This window comes from Euwallacea similis, unplaced genomic scaffold, assembly GCF_039881205.1.
Source record: "Euwallacea similis isolate ESF13 unplaced genomic scaffold, ESF131.1 scaffold_41, whole genome shotgun sequence".
In the NCBI taxonomy this organism is placed as follows: domain Eukaryota; kingdom Metazoa; phylum Arthropoda; class Insecta; order Coleoptera; family Curculionidae; genus Euwallacea; species Euwallacea similis.
In genome coordinates, this window is record NW_027098666.1 from 434,249 (window position 1) to 460,233 (window position 25,985).

The 25,985-nt window shown below is 36.6% G+C and overlaps 2 protein-coding genes and 2 pseudogenes across 2 annotated transcripts; 1 reads left to right on the forward strand and 3 right to left on the reverse strand.

Moving 5' to 3' along the window:
- Positions 1-5,028: 5,028 nt before the first annotated feature.
- Positions 5,029-5,940, reverse strand: LOC136418877 (uncharacterized). The gene is made up of 2 exons (XM_066405102.1): positions 5,907-5,940; positions 5,029-5,717 (listed from the first exon to the last, which is right to left on the reverse strand). Exons 1-2 carry the CDS (start codon positions 5,938-5,940, stop codon positions 5,029-5,031), a joined length of 723 nt encoding a protein of 240 aa, XP_066261199.1.
- A 582-nt stretch (positions 5,941-6,522) lies between these two features.
- Positions 6,523-10,404, reverse strand: LOC136418878 (uncharacterized). The gene is made up of 2 exons (XM_066405103.1): positions 10,357-10,404; positions 6,523-10,302 (listed from the first exon to the last, which is right to left on the reverse strand). The coding sequence occupies exons 1-2, from the start codon at positions 10,402-10,404 to the stop codon at positions 6,523-6,525; spliced, it is 3,828 nt and encodes a 1,275-aa protein (XP_066261200.1).
- A 10,128-nt stretch (positions 10,405-20,532) lies between these two features.
- LOC136418879 (piggyBac transposable element-derived protein 4-like) lies at positions 20,533-21,789 on the reverse strand (annotated as a pseudogene).
- Positions 21,790-22,113: 324 nt separating this feature from the next.
- Positions 22,114-25,837, forward strand: LOC136418880 (ATP-dependent RNA helicase SUV3 homolog, mitochondrial-like; annotated as a pseudogene).
- The last annotated feature ends 148 nt before the right edge of the window (positions 25,838-25,985 follow it).

Consider the following 25,985-nt stretch of genomic DNA (forward strand, 5'->3'; position numbering starts at 1 on the left):
TTACTGTCAAAAGTTAGGCCGAGAAAGCGATGTTCTCGGACGACTCTTAGTGGAGTGGAATTTAATGTAATTTGTGGTATAAACTTCTTATGTTTTCGGCTAAAGAGAACCACTCTCGTTTTCTGCGGTGAGAAATTAAGTCCTGTCATGACTGACCAAATTTGAAGGTTGTTTACAGTATTTTGTATTAGTCTGCAGGTACTTGTTGTGCTTCTTCCCGTACAGTATATGACCAGGTCGTCTGCATATAGCGAGTGTTTGACTGGGGTAGGAATGGAATTACAGATGTCATTGATGGCTAGGTTAAATAAAGTTGGACTTAAGACTGATCCTTGAGGGACTCCCTCATTCAAGGTGACGGTGGTCGATGTAGCTCCGTTTAGAGAAACTTTGGCAGATCTATCCGATAAGAAGTTTTTTATGAATGCTAGCATGTTACCGGTTATGGAATATTTCTCTAGTTTGTCGTATATGGTCGATTTGTGTACTGTGTCGAAAGCAGCTGTTATATCACAAAAGAGAGCTACTACTTCTTGTTGAGACGTTAGTGCGTTGGATATTTCTGTTTGGAGCAATATCAGACTGTCCATGGAACTACGTTGTGGTCTGAAGCCAAACTGGAATGGGTTCATAAGGTTGTTAGACTCCAAGTGCCATCGTAGTCTTCCATTAATCATTTTCTCCATTAGTTTGCACATTATACATGTGAGAGAAATGGGGCGAAATGAGTTTTCATCTGGCGGTGATTTGTCATTTTTCTTGAAAGGCAAGATTATGGTTTCTCTCCATATTGATGGGAATGTATGGCTTGTCCATACCTTATTGTACAGTTTTAGCAGTTTGCCCAGTGCAGAAGAAGAGATGTTCTTCAAGAAAATCAACGGAATGTCGTCCGGTCCAGCAGCCGAGTTCTTACATGTGAATAGCGCATGCAATAGTTCTTCGGAAGAGAAAGGCAAGTTCAGTATGTCTGAGCATATTGGTATCTTTTGCTGCGGGGGTATTGCTACCACTGGGATTGATGTGCTATTGGATTTTTCCTGAAAGGTTTTTGCTAGTATGTTGGCAATTGTTTGGCTGTCGGTGATAATGCGATTGTCATAGTTAATGCAATTTATTTTCTGATTATTCTGCTGTCCTCTTATTTGTTTGATTTTCTTCCATACTTGTTCAGGAGGGGTGTCCGAGGAGATGGTGTTTACGAAGTTCTTCCATGACTGCGTTTTACTTTCTTTCAAGACTCTTTTGGATTTAGCTTTAAGTTTTTTGAAATTTATATAGTCAATCATTTCCCTAGTACGCCTGTAGCGGTTAAGTGCCTTTTTACAGTCTTTGACTGCGGATTTACAAGCATCATTCCACCATGGGAGAGTCTTTTTTGTCGGGTCTATTTTTATCTTTCCTATACACTTGTTAGCTGCAAGTAGAATAGTGCCTGATAGTTGTTTGGTGGCTTCGTTAATATCCCCAGAGAGGATTAGTCGATCACTTAGAACTCTCGTTTCCTTCTCAAAGATAGTCCAATCTATTCCGGTTAATTTCCATATAACAGGCATATGAGTTTCAGAGTTAACGTTATTGGAGATCACTATGGGGAAGTGGTCACTGTCATAAAGGCTGCTCAGTGTCTGCCAGGTCAATTGTGTTGCGATATTTAAGTCAGTGAAACTCAAGTCAATTGAGGAGGATGTTCCTGATGAAATGTTGAAGTGTGTAGGATGACCAGTATTCAGAAGATGGATATTAGAGACATCCAGTACATTCTCAATTATCTTTCCTCTGCTAAACGTTTTCTCAGATCCCCATATTTTATTGTGAGCATTGAAGTCTCCAACAATTATGAAAGGTTTCGGGAGTTGTTTGATGATGCCGATGATATCAGACTCTTTGAGGGAATAGTTGGGGGGAATATAGATGTTACATATTGTTATTTTTGTTGGACACCACGCGCTGACAACAACAGTTTCTAGTTCGGTGTTTAGAGGTAGGAGTTCTGAGTATTTTTCATTGGAGATAAAGATTGACGTACCTCCACTGGCTCGAGTGCAGTCTTTGCGTATTTGATGATATCCTTGATATTGTTTTAGAAATTTTTTGTATGATTCTTTAAAGTTAGTTTCCTGTAGGCAGAGAATATCTGGGAGATGTTCGATGATTAATTCTTGAATTCTAGTAAGGTGCGGATAGAATCCGTCACAGTTCCATTGTATAAGTTTGAAGACGAAATTTTTTAATATGAAGTGATATTAGATTGTTGGGAGCAGTCCGAAAAGGATTCTTCTCCATCTGAAGATTGAGATATGCTTTCGATTTCCACTTCTTCCGATAATAGACGCGTTTTGATCTTTTTGTGCAGTCTTGTAAGTCTATTTTTGATGGATCGTTCTTGCAGATGAGGATACAGATTGTAGATATTCTCCAGAAGTGCCTTTATGTCACTTGTGAATTTTGCTGCCTCAGTATAAGGGTCGTTTCGTTCAAATGAATTTTTTAGAAAAGCTATGAAGTTGTCTATTGGGAGTACAAAATTATCGGGTTCTTCCTGATATCTCTCTTCAATTATTTTTTTTGTGTTTTCTGATAGTGGGTTTGGCGTTGATGAGATTTTTCGTTTTTTCTTTTTGGCTGGTCCTGTTTTCGTAGTTGGGGGCGGCATAGCTGTTTCTGTTAGGGATCCTGGATGCTGCTCTATTGATGAAAGTGTGTCTGAGTGTTGCCGTTTTGGATAATAAGCAGGACTGTTATTGAGTGAAAACTGTGGATCATTAGGTTGGGTGGTTGGCTGCGCAATGATATTTTCTGAGGGTGTTGAGGGAATTGGGCAGTTCGCCGCGATATGTCCGGATTGTTTGCAAATAAAGCATTCCATTTTGTCGGTTGATACGAAAATTCTGTATTCATTGGCATCGTGTTGCAGGATTATGGATGTTTGCAATTCGAAATCCTCCGAACTTGGTAGGATATATACTTGCCTGCGGAAACTTAGAATATGGTTGTATTCATCTCCAGGTATACCCGCCTTCAGGAAGGAAATTGGGGATGTCAAATTTAATCCGATGTTTTTCAGAGAGGCCTCCACCAGTTCGTGCGGGATGTTTGGACTGACGTTAGAGATTACTATTCTTTTTGTTGGGGAAATTAGTCTACGGATGTTCATTTGTATTCCCTCAATGATGATTGTTTGGTGGGTGCTCAGAAGTTGATCCACCATAGTACTATTCAGTAGATAGATGCAGACTCTATTATTGGATATTCTTGAGGCAAAAGTGATATTTTTTGGACCAGTTAGTTCTCCTATTGCTTTTACGTAGTTAAATAATTTAAGAGTGGGTTCAGCATGTAGTACTATGGCTTGGTCTTTTTTTGGAAATACAGGTTTTGGAATAGTTTTCGTTATTGACGAATAGGACATGTGGTTTTCACTATTTGGCAGTTTGTTTTTACTTACAGTAGGAGTTTGATTGGCTGTTGGGGTTATCTTCATTGTTTGGGAGTCCTTGTAGACAAAGACGTCCCTATCTGGGTTAGACATCTTGCTATGTTTCTTGGTAAGTTACTAAACTATCGGGCATTTTTGCCTATGACGATGTGAAATCTGAATAAATGCTAGGAGCACTCGTATTTTCTTATCGCGGGCAGCGTAAAAAAAAACACACCGGGATAGCACTATCAAAGATGTTTACACTTTGGCAGTCCTACACCGAATCAAATAAGGGAGTTATATCCTTTTAAAATCGCCAAAAATAACCCGATTTTATCATTTTGTTGAAAACCGTTACTTATATTGAGTATAAAGTTCACATTTTAAAGATGAGCTGCAGTGATTGAATTTTGATGTAATTCCCCGCATGCCACTATCATATCCACGAGTTCTTCGTTTGAGAAATTATGTGCCATACTTTCGAATACGACCACAATAGTTAAGAAAGTACTGTTAGAAACATCACTCATATCGTCTTGACTTGTTTACTTCTTAGTTTTTATGAAAAAAAAACCCACCTTATAAACATTTCTTTTTAATTATTTCTAAAATAAAAAATATTTTACTATAATTTATAAAAATGTTTAGTAATTTTTTGCCTTCAGCCGTAATTTCCCAAGTTTATGCGTATAAGTTATGAATCACCCTCTAAATATATCTGCAATATTTTGGATTGTGAAATTGTCAAAATCCGATTGTAAAGATTTTATAGAGGTGGTACGGTTGTTTATTCGTGGATCGTGGTACCAAGATGTTGATTAGACGTGGCCTAATTCTTGATACGTCTAATTAGCAATGGACTGGATGCTTGCGAAGGACCACCCTGAATTCGCGGTCTCAGAGACACCGTGTTCGTGCAAATGAAGAAAACAAAAACCCTTTTTAACGGTAACGAAGGTTTATTGTTCACAAACAATTTCGAGTAATTTAGCAAAAAAATAACAACTTTTCGTGACAAGTTAACTAGTGTACTAATTAACCGTATATAGGAACCGTGAGTAAAGAATCGCGTACGAGTAACGTGCAAAGTACGGAGTTAAGAGTCGACGGAGACGCACAAGAAGAGAGCGAATTTTCTTCTTGCAAAATCTTAAATACTAAAGTTAATGGTAAGCGTACATAGGCTTACCAGAAACTAAGAGGTCATCATCGGCACTTCTTCTAGATTTGTCCTTGTGACTTGCCTAACTTTAACAATATAATTGGGTTTTATTGGAGGGCGTTTATGACCAGCATCGAGAACGTGTCTAAATTCTAGTACGCACAAAAGGTCGGCGAGGAGTTTTATTACATAGTTAGTCTAAGATCAAACGAAATGCGAATCAACATCTGGTCATACGGGCAAAGTGGCAAGAGAAACGAATAATGTCCATAGGCGTAGCACACGGGTTCCTTACATACTAGTCACAGATTTAATACTAGGCTTATGAAGAATATGATATCGAACTAATAGATTAAATTAATTATCGAATATTCTGTCCTCTACACAAGCCCTAACATGCTGGCCCCGTTAAAAGGTCGTTACCTTTTAAATTAATTACAAAGAGTTATTCGTTATTCATGGGCAATGGGCATATTTTTGACAATGATCTTCGCGATATAGTTCCACTGGGTAAGCGCACTGACACTACACGTATCACATGATCCTTTCCTTCATGGAGTTCGACAACTCGAGCTAAAATCCAGCGCAGTGGGGCAGTATTGTGTTCCACCAGTAAAACTAATGCTCCAATATCTATGGTTTTATCTACAGTGTTCTTCCATTTGCATCGAGTTTGCAAATTTGTCAAATAATCTCTGGACCAACTATTCCAAAAATGTTGTTGGAGTTGTGGTAGTCGTTCGTAATGAGATAAGCGAGATATAACGGCGTTCTGGTAGTCGGGTTGTGGTAAACTTGCCAACGAGTCACCAATAAGGAAATGCGCGGGGTTTAAGGGTGCATAATCGTTTATGTCGTTTGAGATTGGCATTAGTGGTCGCGAGTTGAGACAAGCTTCGATTTTTACTAATAAGGTGTACATCTCTTCATATGTTAGAGATGATTCACCTAAGACGCGGCGAAGATGAAACTTAGTCGATTTCACCACCACCTCCCACAATCCTCCCATATGGGCACTACGCGCGGGTATGAAATGCCACTTTATCAAAAGATTGGCTAAAAATGTAGTTGTGGCGTTAATGTGTGATTCATCATTTATTAAGTTATTGAGTTCGATAAAATAATTATTGGCCCCTACAAAGTTAGAACCATTGTCTGAATGTATATTTGTTGGTTTTCCTCGTCTTGAACAGAACCTTTCCAATGCATTCAAAAAGCTATTAGTTGAAAGATCTTTAACCAGTTCGATATGTACTGCACGTGTGGCGAAACAAACAAAAATGCATATGTAAGTTTTTACGGATTTGGCTCTACGCAGCGTACCCTCCTTTATGAATATAGGCCCTGCATAATCCATTCCACAATTGGAAAAAGGTCGTGAAGGCGTTACCTTTGCGGCCGGAAGGGAATCCATTAAAAATTTCGAAGGTTTCGGTTTTACTCTAAAACATCTTATGCATCTACTAAGGTTACGTTTAACTGCATTTTTTCCGTTTATTATCCAAAATCTGAGGCGAATTATCGAAAGCAAGTTTTGAACTCCCGCGTGGAGATGTTTCATATGCTCATTCTGTATTATTAAGTCAGTGAATTTATGTTTATACGGTAATATAATAGGGTGTTGTTGTTCAAAATTAAATTGTGAATTTATTAAACGTTTCCTAACTCGAAGTATCCCTTCTGAATCGAGAAATGGGTTTAGATTCAAAATTTTACTATCGCTTGGGAGTTTTTTACTTTTGGATAAGTCGGAAATTTCTTTTTCGAAGCTATTCCGTTGAACCAATTTTACTAATATAAGCAGTGATTCGTTCAATTCTTCAACTGTCAAGGCTGTTGACTTATTCATCACTTTGCGGCATCGATTTTTAAATCTGCATATGTAACCTACTACTCTGTGCAGTTTGAAGAAGGTAGAAAATCTATCAAAAATGTTAAGTCAGTAGTTGTCGCTATTTATACTCGTTGTTTTATATACTGTGGTATAATTATTTTTTAATTCGGGCAAGACAGCGACGGGAACCTCATGGCTATCTAAGTTCGCTTCCGTCCTTAATGTGTTTTTCTTTAAAAATTCGGGACCGTGAAACCAAAGATCACATCCCAGCAATTCCCTTGGGCTCAATCCTCTCGATATTACATCTGCAGGGTTGGCCTTGCTTGGCACGTGAGCCCACTCCGTTATCTTAGTCAATTCATTAATTTTTGCCACTCGATTGGCAACAAAGGTCTTAAGGTGAGCAGGATCAATTTTCAACCATGCCAAAACAATACTAGAATCCGTGAAGTATCGTACGTCTAATATTTGTATGTCTAAAATTTGTCTTACCGTATTCATTAGTTTGGCCAAAAGGTGGGCCGCTAGAAGCTCAAGTCGAGGCAAGGTCAGTTTTTTAACTGGAGCTACCCTTGATTTTCCTGTCAACAGTCGTAATTCGTGACTACCTGACTCATCCTCCGAGGCCACGTAAATACAGGCTCCGTAAGCCTTTTCGGAGCTATCAGAAAATCCGTACAATCTTACACAGGCCGTCTTTGTTGGAATTACAAGCCTATCGATCTTGTATTCATTGAGACACTCCAGTTCATTTGAGAATTCCTCCCAAATCTGTCTTAAGTCATTCGGGACTGCTTGATCCCAACCGATATGTAATTTCCATAGAGCTTGAATGATTAACTTGGCCCTAGTTAATGCGGGACCTATCAACCCAAGCGGGTCAAAGATCTGCGAAATTTTTGAAAGAATAGTCCTTTTGGTAACACGGGATGGCTCGTATTTAATATTTACTGAGTATTTCAGAGTATCTTGTTTAGGATCCCAGCTGATTCCAAGAGTTTTTAGATGCTTATTTTCATGAGGTAGAATTAAATTGTCGTGATTTTCGTTACTGTTTGCTTGTAGGATACTGTTTAAAACTATGTTACTGTTGGACGACCATTTTCTCAATTTAAAATTAGCTTGACTTAAAATATCGTCGAGTTCCCTATAAATTTGGAATGCATCTGTTTCCGAATCAATGCTAACCAACAGATCATCCATGTAAAACGAGCGTTTAATTATTTCTGCTGTTCGTGGATACCTGTCTTTGTTGCTCTCGGCCAATTCTATCAAGCAACGTGTGGCTTGAAAGGGTGCACTCGATGTGCCATACGTTACCGTGTTGAGTTTATACACATTAATCGGATCATTAAGATTTGGTCGCCATAGAATCTTTTGGAAGTTCCGTTCTTCCTCATGAATTTTTATACATCGGTACATCATTTTGATGTCCGCGCTCAAAACAATTTTGCGAAGTCTTAGACGTATCAAAATTGAGTACAAGTCATCTTGTACTACTGGTCCTACCAAAAGCGTGTCATTCAGGGAAATTCCTGAACTTGTTTTGCAGCTTGCATCAAAAACGACGCGACACTTCGTGGTAATAGAATTCTTTAGTACCGCACTGTGGGGTAAAAAATAAGAATTGTTTGGAATAGAGATGTCCTTTTCAATGGGCCCTTGAAGCGTCATGTGGCCTAAGTTCTCATATTCCGTCATAAATTTTACGTACTGCTTCTTGAGGTCCTTGTCCTTTTCTAACCTTTTCTCTACATTTTTTAACCGCTTTAGGGCATTCGATTTGGAGTCACCGAGACTAAAATCTGTTTGATTATTGAACGGATACCTTACGACAAAACTGTTGTCCATGTCGCGGGTTGTAGTTTTACTAAAGTATTCCTCACAGTAATTTTCATCTTTTGATATGAATTTAACATTTTCAAACTCCTCAATCTGCCAGAATTTCGTCAACGAGTCATTTAATGTTTTATTTGAAATACTAGTCGCAAGGTTGCACACTACTTTCCGACTTTGAGATTCTCTGCATATTAAATTGCCCGATATTACCCAGCCTAAAGAGGTTTCTTGTAACATTGGCAATCCCTTTCCTAATTTAAGTTTACCCGAACCTAACAGATTATAAAATATGTCTACCCCTAATAAAACATCAATTTGTTTTAGTTCATTAAATTTTTCATCAACTAGATTGATATTTATTGGAATTTGAAGTACCGAACTAGGAAATCTAAATGAGGGTAGATTTTCGGTAAGAATGGGCAAAACCAAAAATGCTATGTTAGATTCATATTCGTTGAACCTGGATTTTATTTTCGTGTGCACTCGCTGATTAATCTTTGTGACAATTTGACTGATACCTGACAATGAAAGGTCAATTTTTTGGGGACTTAAGTTTAACTTTCTGCAGAAGTTTTCTGTCATTAAATTTGACTGGCTTCCGCAATCGAGTAAGGCATTGCATTTATATCCTTTTCTGTTTGAGATGAGGATGGTAGCCGTGGATAGTAGTACATGATTTTTATCAATACCTAACGATGATAATGCCAAAGGATTGTTTTCCGTATCGTACGTGACCGCGTTACTTTGGCCGATTGTTAGAACTGTAGATTGTTTGGATTCTCCATACCTTCTAGATACATCGTGAGCCGAAGGATTAGATGGAAAACTGATCGATGATTCATGTTCAGTTAATGATGAGGAAGGTTCATTAGTGCTGCTGTTGCTAGAATTTTGAACATGTTCACTCCCTGAACGTTTCTCTATATGTAACGTGCTATTATGTTTTTGGTTGCATTTTTTGCAGCCTCTTGATCTACATTCCTGTTTCAGATGCCCTGGACGTAAACAGTTGCTGCACAATTTATGTCTTCGAATTTCGTCATATTTGTCCGACACTGATAATTGGATAAAACGAGGACATTGATGAATAAAATGGTTTTCGGTGCAGATGTAGCACTTACTGATTTTTTCGGTCAAAGAATACGAATAATTCCTAAACTGATGTGATTCGTTTCTTTTCTCGTGGCCTTTGTTTTGCGTTCTATCCCTGTCATGCTTATTTGATTGTATGGTTGAGAAGCCGCGAACCGCTTCCAACAAACGACATTTTTCGGTTAAAAATTCCGTTAATTGATCAACAGTCGGCAATTCAGTATTACATTGTTTCCGCTCCCACTCGTGATTAGTACTATCATCCAGTTTGTTTAATATTATCGGTATCAACAAAACATCCCATTGATCCACGGGTAATTTTAATTTTTCTAATGATGATTTATGTTGCTGAACTGCGTCTATTAATTTTCTAATATTTACAGATGATCCTTTATTCGCGTTTGGTAAATTAAGAACTAAACCTTTAGCGTGAATGTTAATAACTGCCTTTTTATTCTCGTATCTTTTTTGTAACAGATTTAAAGCGATTGTATAATTATCGGGAGTTATGTCGAGAGTGTCTATGAGATTTAGCGCATCGCCTTTACAGCATAATTTTAGATATAACAATTTTTCTGTTTCACTCAAGTCGGTTCTGCTATGGACTAAGGAATCAAATATGTTTTTGAAACTGAACCAAGTTTCATAACTGCCATAAAATGTACGTAAGCCTAAATCTGGTAATTTTCCCAGACCTCTTGGTGAATTTTGTTTTCCTAAATGAGTATTAGTACTATTTTGATTTTTGCTAATTGAATTTATTAACTTCTTTAATTCTGAAATTAAATTAAAGTAGGCTGATTCGATCTCAATCCGTTGTTCTTCTTCGTTTAAACTTAAAAATTCTAGACGAGATTGTACTTTATCGAACTGATTATAGTTCTCCTCCACGTTCTTGAGGCGGATTTCTAATTGAACTGTTTCTTGAATGTCTCTGTTATCACAAAGGTACTATTTAAAACAGGATAAACGTTTAGTTAAAATTCTGTGAGCGTGCAAAAGTACTCGAAATTCATCGTTTTCGCTCAGAGATTCTGCTGAGCCTACTTCCATTTCGGATCGTTTTGAAATTTTTTCTTTTTGAGTTCTCGTGGTCATTTTTAACTACTATTGATAACGTGGCGTTAAAATAAATCAATTTACGTAATTCAAACAGAAGTATGACTGGAGAAATTAACTAGTTTCGACTTCTTTAATGTGCATAAATCGAGCATAAACCAAAGTAAATAAGTCGTATCAATCTCATACAACTAACGACCATTTAAGGTATCAAATGGAAATCGGGATTATGAGGTTATGCAAATTCAAAGAGGAAAAATCGTGATAAAAAGGAACTGACTCACCGGGATTGTTTCTTGCTCTTTTTGGGATCCACCATTCTACTCCTTATTCCGCTTTCGATGTCCTATGTTCCACAGGTTTTGATCCAGTCCCGTGATATCCGGTTCGAAGTGACCAAAAATGTTTAATCCGTCTCGAAGGACCAAAAATGTTTAATCCGGGATCGTGGTACCAAGATGTTGATTAGACATGGCCTAATTCTTGATACGTCTAGTAAGCAATGGACTGGATGCTTGCGAAGGACCACCCTTAGTTCGCGGTCTCAGAGACACCGTGTTCGTGCAAATGAAGAAAACAAAAACCCTTTTTAACGGTAACGAAGGTTTATTGTTCACCAACAATTTCGAGTAATTTAACAAAGAAATAACAACTTTTCGTGACAAGTTAACTAGTGTACTAATTAACCGTGTATAGGAACCGTGAGTAAAGTAATCGCGTACGAGTAACGTGCAAAGTACGGAGTTAAGAGTCGACGGAGACGCACAAGAAGAGAGCGAATTTTCTTCTTGCAAAATCTTAAATACTAAAGTTAATGGTAAGCGTACATAAGCGTACCAGAAACTAAGAGGTCATCATCGGCACTTCTTCTAGATTTGTCCTTGTGACTTGCCTAACTTTAACAATATAATTGGGTTTTATTGGAGGGCGTTTATGACCAGCATCGAGAACGTGTCTAAATTCTAGTACGCACAAAAGGTCGGCGAGGAGTTTTATTACATAGTTAGTCTAAGATCAAACGAAATGCGAATCAACATCTGGTCATACGGGCAAAATGGCAAGAGAAACGAGTAATGTCCATAGGCGTAGCACACGGGTTCCTTCCATACTAGTCACAGATTTAATACTAGGCTTATGAAGAATACAACTTATCGAACTAATAGATTAAATTAATTATCGGATATTCTGTCCTCTACACAAGCCCTAACACAAATTAATAATCTGTTTTTATATCGGCGAAATTCCGAATAGTTACGAAGATATCCGGAAAAAAACGAATTTGGCGGTTTTCGTTTTTTGCAAATAACTTTTATACGGTTATAGGTAGAGGAATAAAAGTTTTACATTATTAAAGCACTTTTTTGAGAACTGTTTAGCAGTGTTGCCAGTTTTCTTATTACATCCTTACTTTCGGAGAAAAATGAGTAAACTTTTGATTTTCATATGGGCGTGATATCAATTATTTATATTTTCAAAATCGTCATAAAATTCCCTTTTCAGCCATGTATTACATTTAATATTTTTCTTAGAAACTCTAATGGTTATAACTCATAAAGTATTTTTTGATAAGTCGGCCATGATTTTGACTTATAGTAATGGTACACATTAAATAAATGAATGCTGTGGAAACGTCAAAATTATTTAAAAGTTGCAAAACCTTAAATTTGTTTGACGTGTGCATAATAATGGCTCAAAATTGCTTTTCTAATGAAGAGAAATTTGATATGTTGTCATGCTACATATTATGTCATAGAAATTGTGTAGATGCTGAACATATGTATTTTAATCAGTTCCCGGAAAGAAAGCAACCCGGAAAATCCATATTTAGAAGACTGATGTCTAATTTAAAAGAATATGGTTCGTTTAAACAACCAGTAAATGTTCGCAAAAAGAAGTTAACCGAAGATATACAATATGCTGTTTTACAATCTATTATAGAAACTCCCGAAGCATAATGTAGGTATATTGAGATGCGTACTGGTGTTGCTAAGTCAACGGCCCGTCGTGTTTTAAGAAAGAACAGTTTTCGTCCTTATAAATTTAAAGTTTGCCATGCTTTTGTACAAGGTGATGAAGTGAGGCGTAGAAGTTTTTGCGCGTGGTATACAAGAAAATGTGAAGATGATATAAATTTTCCTTCTAAAATAATTTGGACAGATGAAAGCATGGTAACCAACAATGGAATTTTTAACCGACACAATACTCATTATTGGTCACAACAGAATCCACGATTAAAAAAATCATCAAGACACCAACATCGCTTTGGGTTTAATGTGTGGTGTTGAATATTTGGAAATAGAATTATCGGACCAGTTTTCTATTACAACTCTCTCACTTCAGACCAGTATCTCAACATATTGCAACATGATTTTGAAAATGCATTTGATAATTTACCATTAGCGGAAATTCGTGACTGTTGGTTCCAGCAAGATGGGGCTCCAGCACATAAGGCGAGGGTCGTTAGGGAATATCTCACTAAGCAGTTTCCAAGAAGATCTATTGGAACTCACAATAACGTTTTGTGGCCAGTGCGATTTCCGGACATAACACCATTGGATTTTTTCCTCTGGGGTTACATAAAAAACAAAGTATACACTCAAAATTTTGAAAACGAAGAAGAATTAGAAATATGTGTAAGAGAGGCATTCAATACAATTACCCCAGAAATGTTAAACAGAATTTTAGATTCGACTGTGAAAAGAGCATACCTATGCCTGGAAAATAATGGTGGTTTATTTGAACATTTGTTATAATTTGAGATTTCGATTCGATCCAAGTTTAGCTGCATTGTTGTTATTAAATACATAATTTGAAACAATTATTTTTTTAACTTTAGGCTGATACCAGTAATATATTTATACTTTTAAATAATTTTGACGTTTCCACAGCATTCATTTATTTAATGTGTACCATTACTATAAGTCAAAATCATGGCCGACTTATCAAAAAATACTTTAATGGCTATAACTCATAGAGTTTCTGAGAAAAATATTAAATGTAATACATGGCTTAAAAGGGAATTTTATGACGATTTTGAAAATATAAATAATTGATATCACGCCCATATGAAAATCAAAAGTTTACTCATTTTTCTCCGAAAGTAAGGATGTAATAAGAAAACTGGCAACACTGCTAAACAGTTCTCAAAAAAGTGCTTTAATAATGTAAAACTTTTATTCCTCTAACTATAACCGTATAAGAGTTATTTGCAAAAAACGAATACCGCCAAATTCGTTTTTTTCCGGATATCTTCGTAACTATTCGGACTTTCGCCGATATAAAAACAGATTATTAATTTGCTTTAAATTGCCCAACTTTTTCCCAATTTAAACCATTTTGTATCTATTACCGTTTCCGAGATCCCCATGCTGTTCATCCTTATCTGGGACAGACTGTATACATTTTTATGTATTAATTAGAATCACTAATTAATTCTCGTTCAATTGTTCTATACCTATCTTTTACCGTTTTCCCATAATATGAAATTTTATATAATTTTCAATAATAACATTAAATAATACAAATTATTGTCAGGTTATGCCTTGGATTGGTTGCTATGGTTACAGGAAGATCTGAACATCATATATATAAGTTATGTTGAGTGTAGGTTTAATTTTCGGTAGTTTTTAAAATTGAAACTAACGGTTCGGTAGCGAGATTTTAATTTAAAAAAAATAATACAAGGCGTCTGGTCGCAAAGAATACCAAATCAGTTCTGGCCCTTTTAGAGACCCGATTCGTAATCGGAAAAAATAATATAAACTATACAATCGATACGCCGAATATCTTATTCAGTGTCTGCAAGATGTGAACGTTGGCATAACATATATATATGTCGGGGTAATATTAGAAACGTTTTCCATGTTTAACGTTATAATAATTTAAGAAAGCAAAAGTAGAAAGGCGAACTAACGAATTCACTACTACTCGACCGCCCTTCTGCCCTTCTATCTCTTAACTACTTGTTCCTTTTCTCTTCTTAACTTTCCCCGATCGGGTGGTCCTTAAGACCCAAGGGGAGTACCTGCTAGTCCCTGTTTCTCGTGGACAAATCCCACACGTGGGCACTTAATTATGTCGGTAGTAGTGACCTCGTTTGACAATGCTTTATCTTCAAGATGGCTTTGTCAGCCTGCCCCTCATCTATTATCGGTTTTAATGGTATAATTCTAACTTAAGGACTAATAAATCTCCGACATATATGTATGTGTGTGTGTGTGTCGGAATAGCGTTTGATGCGTTTTCCATTTTCGAGGAAAGGTATCTTTTTAATAGTCAAAGAATGAAGACAGATTAGCGAATTCACTACCCCACGACCGCTCTTCTGCTCGTCAATCTATTAACTGCCGGTTCTTTGTCCCTGTTGTCTTAACTTTCCCAGTTCTGGTGAGTCCTTCAGAACTGTGGGAAAAGTACCTGCTAGTCACTATTACAAAGGAACCCATAGTTTAGTGTCACCCAAATAATTAGCACACATGACCACTTAAGAGCGTCGTGGTATTAGTGACCTCGCTCGACAATGCTTTTTCTTAAGAAGGCTGTCAGCCTGCCCTACATCTTATTGTCTCTTCTAATATTACATTTACAGAACTTAAAAACTAAGAAATCTCCGACATACACATATTGCGGCATCGATTAGTGTCTATGAACGTGCACCCACGTCGCGCATTTGGTACGATATGTGGTGCAGCGGCGACGGAAATTTGCGTATAGACAACATTGGTTACTTTTATATCGAAAATTAACAAAATTATTAGTATTAGGTAGAGGTATTTGTGTTAATTTTCGATATAAAAATAACCAATGTTCCCCACATGCAAATTTTCAATTCCTGTCGCCGCTGCACCAGAGATCATATCGAATGCGCGACGTGGGTGCGCGTTCATAGACACTAATCGATGCCGCAATCCGTATATATTTCGTATAATTCTAATCTCCCAGAAAAAACTGTTTATAGGGAGTCCGGGACGGAAACGGAGTCCATCTTTAGTACAGAGATACTAACTACTTCCCTATCGTGTTTTTCCATTCTCAGATTTTCTGAAGGTAATGGATCTGTCTCCCAAAGGAAACCTAAGATTCGCCATTCTGTTTCACGTAAATAATTTTCGGGAATGCAATAAATTTACCCAATGGAGAAAAATGGATGCGCAGCTTTGCACATTTTAGAGTATAATTTTGACGCCGCATCCGCAAACCTATTGACAGCGAAGCCCCATGATTTGAAAGACTCTTGATATTGACTTGCAAATTCCCTAAACTGGTCGTATCTTAAGCTGAGCGTGCGGTCAAAATTTTTGAATTGGGTTTCATTCAGGAAACCTCTTACTGTAATATGTTCGTTCTGTTTAAATATCTCCCAATTTTTCCTTCTCTAAAAGATAACAAGGTTAATTAAATTAATTCACAACAATTAAAGTCACATAAACTAACAATCTCACTGTTCAATTTTTCTAATTTTATTTTATACTACTGGATGGTAATTTGTAGTTCTTTTTTGAGAAGTTGAATTTCGATATCTTTTTGGAGCTTCTGGAGTTCGGCATTCTTTAGGACCTTCTGGAGTTCGAGTTCGGCGTTCTTTTGGATCTTCTGAAGTTCTAAATCTTTTTGCAATAATAACTTCTCATAAATTAATTTTTCTATTTGCCGAAATTCATCAACTGACTGGGCATTAACTTTTTGTAACGCACCTTCCTGAAAACACATTACATTACATTATTTGTATGCAGTTACAATTTATAAACAATTTACCATTCTTAAGAAGTTTCTTCAAATCGCAAACCTGAAAAAGAATATTGGGTGTAATATTGGCTGCATATCAGTCAAATCAATAAACTTTAATAATTATGGCATTTCTAAATATAACACCTAAAAATTATTTTGCATCTATCGGTTTTTATATTCTAAAAATGTATCTCTTCTCATTTTGAATGACGCGCCTAGAAAATTTAGATGTGTGAAATAAAGGGGTAGGCTAGTAAGATCTGCTTCCAGCAGATCATTTTACAGAGTGTCTAATAATATCAGATTCGATTGCCAAGATCACTTATTAGTGCCTATGCTTCAGAAGAAAAAAAATCGGTGTATAAAAAATGCGTACGAAATGTATAAAATGTGATGTTGGACTTTGCGAAAACTGTAATTTAGTTTTTCACACAAATATATGTGTACAGCATGAATCAAAAGGGTGGTGCCAAACTTGATGAGGTTATAGGGGACATTGCGATAAAGAATTTTTGCATATAAACCAGTAATCGAAAATGAGAGCAGTTTTGGCCTTGGAGCAATTTTTGTCCAAAAACATAATATAATCTCGTTGATGCCAAAAGACTTCGATGTTTCACTATTTTTTATTAAAGACATTCCATGATTCCATGATTCGATGGACAAATTTATGTAACGAAGTTGGAAGTTGCCATTTTGAATCCATTGTTATAATTTTTTTGCGTTATCTTCAATAAAAAATAGTGAAACATCGAAGTCTTTTGGGATGAACGAGATCATATTATGTTTTTGGACAAAAATTGCGCCAACGCCAAAACGGCTCATTCCCGATTAGGGATTTATATTTAAAAATTCTTTACCTCAATGTCCCCTATAACCTCTTCAATCAAAATGTCAACATGTTATATATGTCGGGGTAACTTTAGAAGTATTCTCCATTTCTTTGTATTTGGTATATCGTTTTTTTATTAACAGAGAAAAGAAAGATAGAAGAGACAGACAAACCAGTTCACTATTCCACGAACGTTTTTCTTCCCATCAATCTATTAACTGCCAGTTCTTTCTCCCTGTTGTCTTAACTTTCCCAGTGCTGGTGAGTCCTTCAGAACCATGGGAAAAGTACCTGCTAGTCCCTATTGCAAAGAAACCAATAGTTTAGTGTCACCCAAATAATTAGCACACATGGCCTCTTAAGCGCGTTGTGGCAATAGTGACCTAATTCGACAGTGCTTTGTCTTCAGATGGTCCTGTCAGCCTGCCCTTCATCTTATTGTCTATCCTAATGCTACTTTTACAAATCTTAAAGACTAATAAATTTCCGACATATACAGGATGTTTCAAAATTATGGTGACAAATTGATAGAGGTAACAGATTATCGAAAAATAAATATAGTTTACTTAATAAAAGATTGTCTTAAGACCCATCATTTCTGAGATACAGGGTATTAAAATTCTACTTTTTTTTCTTTTTTTAAAATTTATTGTAAAACTACTGGGACTATTGAAATGAAAATTGGTGTATCTTTGTTTCGTAATCCGATAAATTTGATGGGCATAATTAAAATTTGTACATAATAGAGGGCGCTAGTTACATGTGTATCATTACATATTTTCATCCAAAACTTTTTTAAATTTAGATTTATCGGTAAAAGAGTTCAAAAATGTTAAAGAACAGTCAATTCTGCATTAAAAGTCACTCTTAGTAAAATACTCTAAAGTGAACGGTAGTCCAGAAAAATGACAATTATTGTCATATCGACTTTAAACGCTTTTTTTAAGGAAAGTCTGAGGTTTTTCTATCATTGCTTTTAATACTATCTAATTACAATGAAATAAATACTAATATTACAATAAATGTTCAAAGTGATGACCGCGGTGATCAATACATAAATTGCACCGTCGTAACAAGTTTTGTTGTACCCTTTGGAAAATTCCAGGGGTATTCCAAATCACATCAAAAGCATTGAAAATTCTTTCAGTTAATTCTTCAACATTTATTACTGGTGTCGTGTACACTAAACCCTTCACATGACCCCAAAGAAAATAAATTAATGACATGATTATAAACTGTCAATTGACTGACAGTTAACTTACTAATAGTTTTACAGTAAAATTGAAATAATTTCAAAAGCAACCAAGCTAAACGCGTGCACAGACTAATTTTATTTTTAGCACAAAAAATACAAAGGAAAAAAAAGGTTTTTTTTTGTCCTGATGGAGATCTTGGTTTTAGTGTCCTTGAAACCACAAGTTGTTAGTGAAATAAAATCTAGGTGTCTGTTTCATTAATACTAAAATTACAGGGTTGAGGTTCCTAAAATCATTTATACATTAACTGTTTAAGAAAAATCCAACAAATAGGACATCATTAGCAAGATAAGTGTGTGCTCTTTAAAAGGATTTATCACTCAACCCCACTTCCCATTTAAAATTTTAAGGGTGATATTGTCTTCCGCCGGAGGACTGAATATGTGAGTTAGAATTCATGTTTAAAATATGTCCCCTTTCGAAACAAAATCGACGTGTTTCCAGCATTTGTGTTTTAAATTGCACAAAAAGAGACAAAGCAAGTTGCATATTTTTCATTGGATCTCTCTGTATAACCATATTAATTATGGTATTTTCTCAACTCAGTGCGATAAATATTTAAGAAAATATTTTAATTAAAGTTACTAAAAACGGTTAATACTCATCCAACGTTTACCCTTCGAAGACGAAACCAACCAAAGAAGCCCACAAACTAAATATATGATCGTCAATATTGTATGACCTTGACAACTGATGGCGTTGTTAGATTTAGAAGTGTGTTTATGAACACCGACTTGGCGTCGATACGGTGATGCATGTAGCTGGAGCTAACGGGGTAATCAAATAACCCGTTCCTAAATGAACACACTGGAGGCATCAGTATTCAACCCGACAAAGAAACTGATCCTGGACATAAGATACGTGTTTTCCTACTTAATCACTTTATTAACACTGGACTATTTATTTACACTAGTATCACAGCTTTGTATAATAATACTGCGTGATACACTTGGTACTTTATCTTAAGAATGCTTAGAATTATGGAGATGTTCCGAATCGAAGGAGCGGACCAGAAAGCAGAAGTTTCAGGGTGTCGTTTGCTTTTTAAAGGCGAACGAACCCTTTCTGTACTTCCGGTACTGGGTACCAGCCAAGTGCAACTTGAGTATGTGTCACTTGTCGGTGCAGGTTCCGGAGTGAACAGCTTTCGAGTAAGGAATGCACCACAAGGTCGACGCACCTCAATTTATAAGCTGTATCGAATGACAAGCTTGCAAAGTATGCCTTTCTCTTTTTATACAGTAGCAATAAAGGAGGGGACACATAGCCTGAATTGTTCTTTCACATTGCCTTTCTAACACTAATGAGGTTAGATTTTATTTAAAATGTTTATATTATAATTTTACAATTTTTCTAAAGATTTTTCTAAGGAATTTTTCTTATCTAAAATGTTACAGAAGTCAAAAATGCGTACAGTACTTCGCACAGTAAACAGTGTTTTCCTTCAGAATCCTTTGCCCCTAACCGATGTAAACCGTCAAATAGGTCTCCTCCTTCGCCTGCAAATCCGGTTTAGAAAGGGTTCCAAAGACAGTGTCTCCTCCCTATTTACCCCCATTCAAGTAAATCCCAATCCCGATGATATTAACGTGGAAGCGGAGCTCACTGGCAACCTTAACCTTTCGGAGGTCGCTCTTAAATCAAGACATAAAAGGTCGCACGCGGACTACTATTCCGCTAAACACTTTTGTGCTTTCTTAACCAATTATTTATTAATTTTTAAACAGGGAATAAAATGTAGTATTCTATTATTGTTAAACATAAAAACTAAACAAATTATTTTACTATATAGCAAAAAATGAAGTGAAACTAATTCTAGAAAACGAATGTCTTATTCACTTTCTTCTTCTACAGCAGAACACTCATTACAAATATTTAGTGAGTGCTCTAAAAATAAAAATTTTCTGCATTTAATACATGAAAATCGCATAGGCCGATTTTTTTTTTGGTCACAATAAACGCAACGACCACGCACATTCGCCGCCGCAGCAGCGGGTTTCGGATTGGCATCGATCCCCAAAATGCTTCTTATTCGTCGTTTCAAAATATTTGAAACATTTTGCGTTACACGGCGTCGAAGGTGGCCTTCTATTAGTTGGAATGATAATCGTCTTAGAAATTGACGTCTTCTAACGTTCCATGTCGAGTTATTGATAGAATATACGACGTATGAATTAATTCCTGCTACATTGAGAAGAGAATAAAATAGCACCATGGGCCATCTCCGAGTGTTTCTCGAAACATCATAAGCCGCACATAGTTTATCAACGCAGTCCACTCCACCTTTGGTGGCGTTATAATCCAATATTATTTCGGGTTTTCCTGTGTTTCATCAATTTTGTCATCGTGATGTGTGCTCGATACCAACAGGACATTTTTATTTCTTTTTGGAAGAAAAGATACAAGTGTGGCATGGTTATGAAAAGCAAACATGCTTGATAAATTAGGACGATTTGTAGGACGGGTAAACTCTTGCGGCAGCTCTCTCTTGTTCTTTCTTATTGTACCAATAAGAGTCAAGTTAAAATCCTTTTTCAAAGTTTGAAGAAGTTCCATGCTGGTAAATCAGTTATCCACTGTGATATTTCTGCCAGTACCTTTTATCGGGTCGCAAAGCCTCATAACCACATCTTTTGGCGAATTACTAAATGAAAAGGGACCTTCTGGTTGACGACCAAGGTAAACCTCTAAATTCACGATGAAAAATGTTTTTGAATCAACTAGGGCGAACATCTTAAGTCCATATCTACCGGGCTTGCTAGGTATGTATTGCCGAAAGCTGCATTTTCCCCGGAAAGCTTCGAGCTTCTCATCAATGGTCACGTTCTCAAAAGGCACATATGCAGCTTTACATTTTAAGACAAAATCAGTAAAAATTTCCCTTATTGGAGCCAGTTTATCATACTGCCGTCTGTCGGATCGTGTGGTCCCATCATCAAATTTTAGATGCTAAATGAGGAAACGAAATCTTTGTTGAGGCATTGTCAGTCGAAACAGCTCCACTCCTGTCCCATTTTTGTCCCACATTTCGTCGAAATTTAGCCGATTAGATTTTAGAACTCCAGATAAATACAGAAGTCCGATAAGTGCTTTAACTTCAAATAAATCAGTAATTTTTGCATCTTTTTCTCTTTGGTAATTATCTCGATTCCCTAGTATATACTGATTTGTGTGAATTACAATATCGTTGAGAATTTTATCCGAAAAAAAGTTACTCAAAATTTTTGATTCTTTTTTTACGTGTTTTAGACAAGTTTTGACACCTGGAAGATCTTTTATAAGATTTTCTTTTCGAGTCCTTTCATATCTTGCTATTGGATGTTTTGACCAAATTGTTGTTTTGTCTTTACCAGTGAAAGTAGGCCCCTGTATTGAAATTTCTTCACCACTTTCAGAATCGGAATATTCTTGTTCGGTGCTGCTATCAATACGTTGTGTTTCAACCAGATCATCCTCTTCCAAATCTTTATCGTCATCATCAAAAGTATCTTGTGGTATATCTTCCCACAAACACTCTTCCATAAGTTTTTTCAAATGGTTCTGTTCGTCTTCCCAAGAACACATCTAAAAAATTAATAGTTCGAAACATTTAGATGTCATTTTTAAAGAAAAAAAACAACTTATCTTGTTTAGTAACACAATTTTAACTTAGTTGTATACTTTTATTAAACACAAAACTAAGGCAAGGAAGGTCGTATGGGGAATTACCGTCCGCAATGAAGAAAGTACCAAGACGAAACGCACTAAATGACGTACAAAAGCGCATGCGCCACTATTAACGCATTTTATGAGACTACTGTGCAGCGCCACATCAGCAGGTGACGCATCACGGAATTATTTTAAATATATTAATCTTGCGGAGTGAGACTCCGCGCGCGGCCCCCGAAAGGTTAACAAGGCAGATTTGTTGACAATTTTAAACAAGTTTTTCCAGAACCCGTCCATCGAGCACTCGTTAGCGGAAAATGAGTTAGACAGTGAGTTCTTCGTCTTCGCATTGGTGTAATATAGTTTCATTGTAGATTACCTTCAACACCAAGCATATGTTAGTTTTCGAAGGTATTGCCTAGAGACATCAGCCCTGCTTGTTGATTTACATGTAATAGTAAGCGATATTCTACAGGGCTCACGGAATCATACCGACATTTTCCCTTATTTCTTGCGACATGCCAAACAAATGTTCCCACATTTGGAATGTATGAACGATTTGAAAAAGATCTCAGTGTTTGGTCCAAATTTGGCGCGTGTACGTGGTTGGGTCGATTCACCCCTTTCGATACGATAACCATGAACTACGTAGATCGTGGACTGGATTGATCGATTATGAAGGACCACCCTGAGTTCGCAGTCTCAGAGACACTGTTTTCGCGTATAAAAGAAACTAAACCTTCTTAACTTAACAAAGGTTTATTGATAACATTAACAACTATACAATATCGAGAATAAAGAATGTTGACGAGAGTCTAACGCGTACGAGTCCGTGATGAAGTAGGGAGAAAAGAGAGCTTCTTCAGTTTCGCACTCTCCTTAAATATTGATACGGAGGTGTAACACCCATAGGCGTACCCCCGATAAGGCCCCATTAGAGGCTTCTAGGCTACCTTGTCGCGTTAAAGCGTAGCACTTAGAAGCACGATTGCTGGGCTTTTATTGGAGCCCAACCATTGTATTCGTTTGGCGGTATCTTTAATTTAGATTCGCAATGTTAGTCCGACAAAGAATAGTGCTGGAAATCCCAATCATAAAATAACTTCCCTCAACCGAAGATGGGTGTTAAGCGCTAGGAATTCCAACAGTATTACACAATGACTGGGGTTGTCCATGGGCGTAACTTCAGTTTCTTACTCACTTTGAACATTTAAACTAATAAATAACCCAACCATAATCCGTGATAAAACAATACGTCGCAAGTCCTAACACTCAGATCTGCAGTAACTAACGTTTGAGTTATTAGTCTTGCTAAGTTATGCAGGAGCATAATTTTCTACATTTGCTTTCTGTAAAACTGCTTTACTAAACTTTCCTTTACTGATTATTATGTACAGATTTCCTGCTAATTGGTACCCTGAAGCCAGATTTATAAACAGGAAAATTATCTTTTATACAGGTCCCGCCAACTTGGACAAGACTTACCATGCCTTTGAATGCTTTATTACAGCAAAATCGGGCGTTTATTGTGGGCCTTTGAAGTTATTGGTCTCAGAAGTTTTTAGCAAATGCAATGACATGGTGTATAAGTATTGAAGAATATCTGCGGTTTTTAGGAAACCCCATGTGACCTGGTCACAGGAGAAGAGAGAAAATTTGCAGATCCAGCTAAAAATGCCTCAGCCCAAGTTTCTTGTGCAGTTGAAATGACTTTAGTAAACATTCCTTGTAAGTATTGGAATTTTGAATTGCCTCAATTTCCTACTTTTAACAGTTTTTGCTTCTACAGCTTGCCAGTTTGCTTGCTTGCTTGCTTGCAAAAGTTTTATTTGAAATTCTGAAGTGGACACCTGAAGGAGAAGAAGTTGAGTTAAAAAAATATCAACTTTGATGGTGCCTTGTAATCTGAAAAATATCATTTTATTTCATTGTCATGGTTGGTTCATCAAAATCTGCTCATAAATAACTGAGTTATAGCATTGCTTGTTATTATTATTTTTTTCACAGCCTGTATGTATAGGATGATTTCTTAGTTTATGAAATTTATTAGAGTATCTTGAAAATCTATTAGTTTTATGTTTTATATTGACTGTTGACCCACAATTTCAGTTTTTTTAATAGTCATAATAACTAATTCAGTTTTTAGAAGACCATTCAAGTCATTGACACCATTTAAAGAACTTTCTATTCACCTCACATTTTTGTTTTAATTTCCCTTCTGAAAAATTCAAGAGTTAAAGTTTGTCTAGTGAGATAATATTTCACCCTTAGATGAAGTGGCCATAATCGATGATATTTAAATCATAAGGGATCCACAAAGAGATTGGGCCTGGACTAAAGCCCTTTCAGTGCTCACTGCAAAGGAGATTCATTTATGCGGCGAAATCGGCGCAGTGGATTTAATAAACCAACTTTGCTTGACTACTGGGGAGGGCGTAAAAGTGCGTAATTATAAAAGGTTAACTGAATTGAAAGTTGAAGACAAAGCTTTAGGTATGTTTGACTTGATACTTTATTGGCGCTTAGTGAACCCATTTACAACGTTATTAACTATATATAAGCAGATGTTGGCCGCCAAATCCATCTTAGCGTTAAAACTCACCCTCCTTTTCCAATTTCTTAGTCTTGTTCCCACGTTCTATTTGCATAAACTCTGCAAATAATATAACTACTGTGGAGAAAAGCCCTTTCCTTTCATGTGTATTTATTTCTTTGCAGGTAGTTTGCAAAACGTGCAGCCTGGCGACTGTATCGTGTGCTTCAGCAAAAATGAGATATACTCTGTTTCACGTGCCATTGAAAGTGGGGGAAATGAAGTAGTAGTGATCTACGGTGGTCTGCCTCGAGGTAAATCTGTGGCAATTTTCAAAACAAACTTTTGATTGGTAATAGGTACCAAATTGGCGCAGGCAGTTAAATTCGACGATCTCAAAAACAGCTGCAAGATCTTGGTGGCCACTGATGCTATTGGCATGGGACTAAATTTGTGAGTTTGCTCCACTATTCATACATAGTTTTACCCAAAATAAATCCATAATAGGAGCATACGACGCATCATGTTTTATTCTTTTATCAAGCTTACAATGAACAATAAGGGTGAGAATGAGAGATGAACAGCATTTCAGTAGGTAGGGCTGGAAGGTATGGAACCTGGTGGGAGCAAGGCTTCGTGACTACCTTTAAACTTGAACATTTGCTCACTTTACGGAATTTATTGTTGTCTGAACCTGAACCTATAATTCAGGCAGGACTCCACCCTACTGCAGAGCAAATCGAATTATATGCTTATCATTTACCAAATTCTACTTTAAGTAACTTAATCGTACTTAGGAACAACTTTCATGCCTTCAAATAGCATTGAAAATTTGAGGAAATTTTAGGACATATTCGTGAATATATCCACGGTAGACAACTCGTTATATTTCATGTGTAACATTGAGGATTTCAAGTTTTTTGCTGATATGATTTAGTACGTACCTCTTCCCTTGAGGGCCAGATACGTCTTCTGCTGCTCTCCAATTAACAAGAAAATGCCCTTTGCGTGTACCATGTTTCTAAAAGTAACAATTCTGTTTTTTTTTCTCCTTTTTTAAATTCCCTTTTCTTCACTATACGAGGCAGCTCAGCAAAAACGAACCGATAACGTTTGGTTGGCTGTGCAGATTCATTGAGTTACCCCTACAACCCCCTAAAACCATAATTGATTTAGTACACCTAGAGGCTGTTTTCGATGTTCTAGATCTATATTTGTGGCTAAGGTATGTTTTTGCTTGATGAAGAAATCGCTCCTCAAATTGGCAATAATTTGTTCAGTTATCGATTTGTCGATTTGTTCAATGAACCGGACTTGGTTCAAGACGTGGAAAGAGAGTTGGACCAAATTATCCAGGAGGGCGTAGTGCAGCTCACTCGTTTGCTTAAAAACTCCGAAACGGGAATTAGTTCTGGGACATTTAAAGCTGAAGATGAATTCGATAGTCACACTAAGAAGCAGAATTATTTAAGAAGTGAAAGTAAGAATGTTGTTTAGACTAAGTTTTATTGGGAATTTCTTTTTTTTTGCCCAGATATCCAATCGGCTACAGTAGGCAATCCCCCACATTATAAAGCTG

Coding starts and splice junctions, on each gene's coding strand:
- LOC136418877 (XM_066405102.1), bottom strand. CDS start 5,940: ATGGATTATGCAGGGCCTATATTCATAAAGGAGG. Junction 5,718..5,906: donor GCCTATATTCATAAAGGAGG/GTACGCTGCGTA, acceptor CTAACTTTGTAG/GGGCCAATAATTATTTTATC.
- LOC136418878 (XM_066405103.1), bottom strand. CDS start 10,404: ATGGAAGTAGGCTCAGCAGAATCTCTGAGCGAAAACGATGAATTTCGA. Junction 10,303..10,356: donor GCGAAAACGATGAATTTCGA/GTACTTTTGCAC, acceptor TGTTTTAAATAG/TACCTTTGTGATAACAGAGA.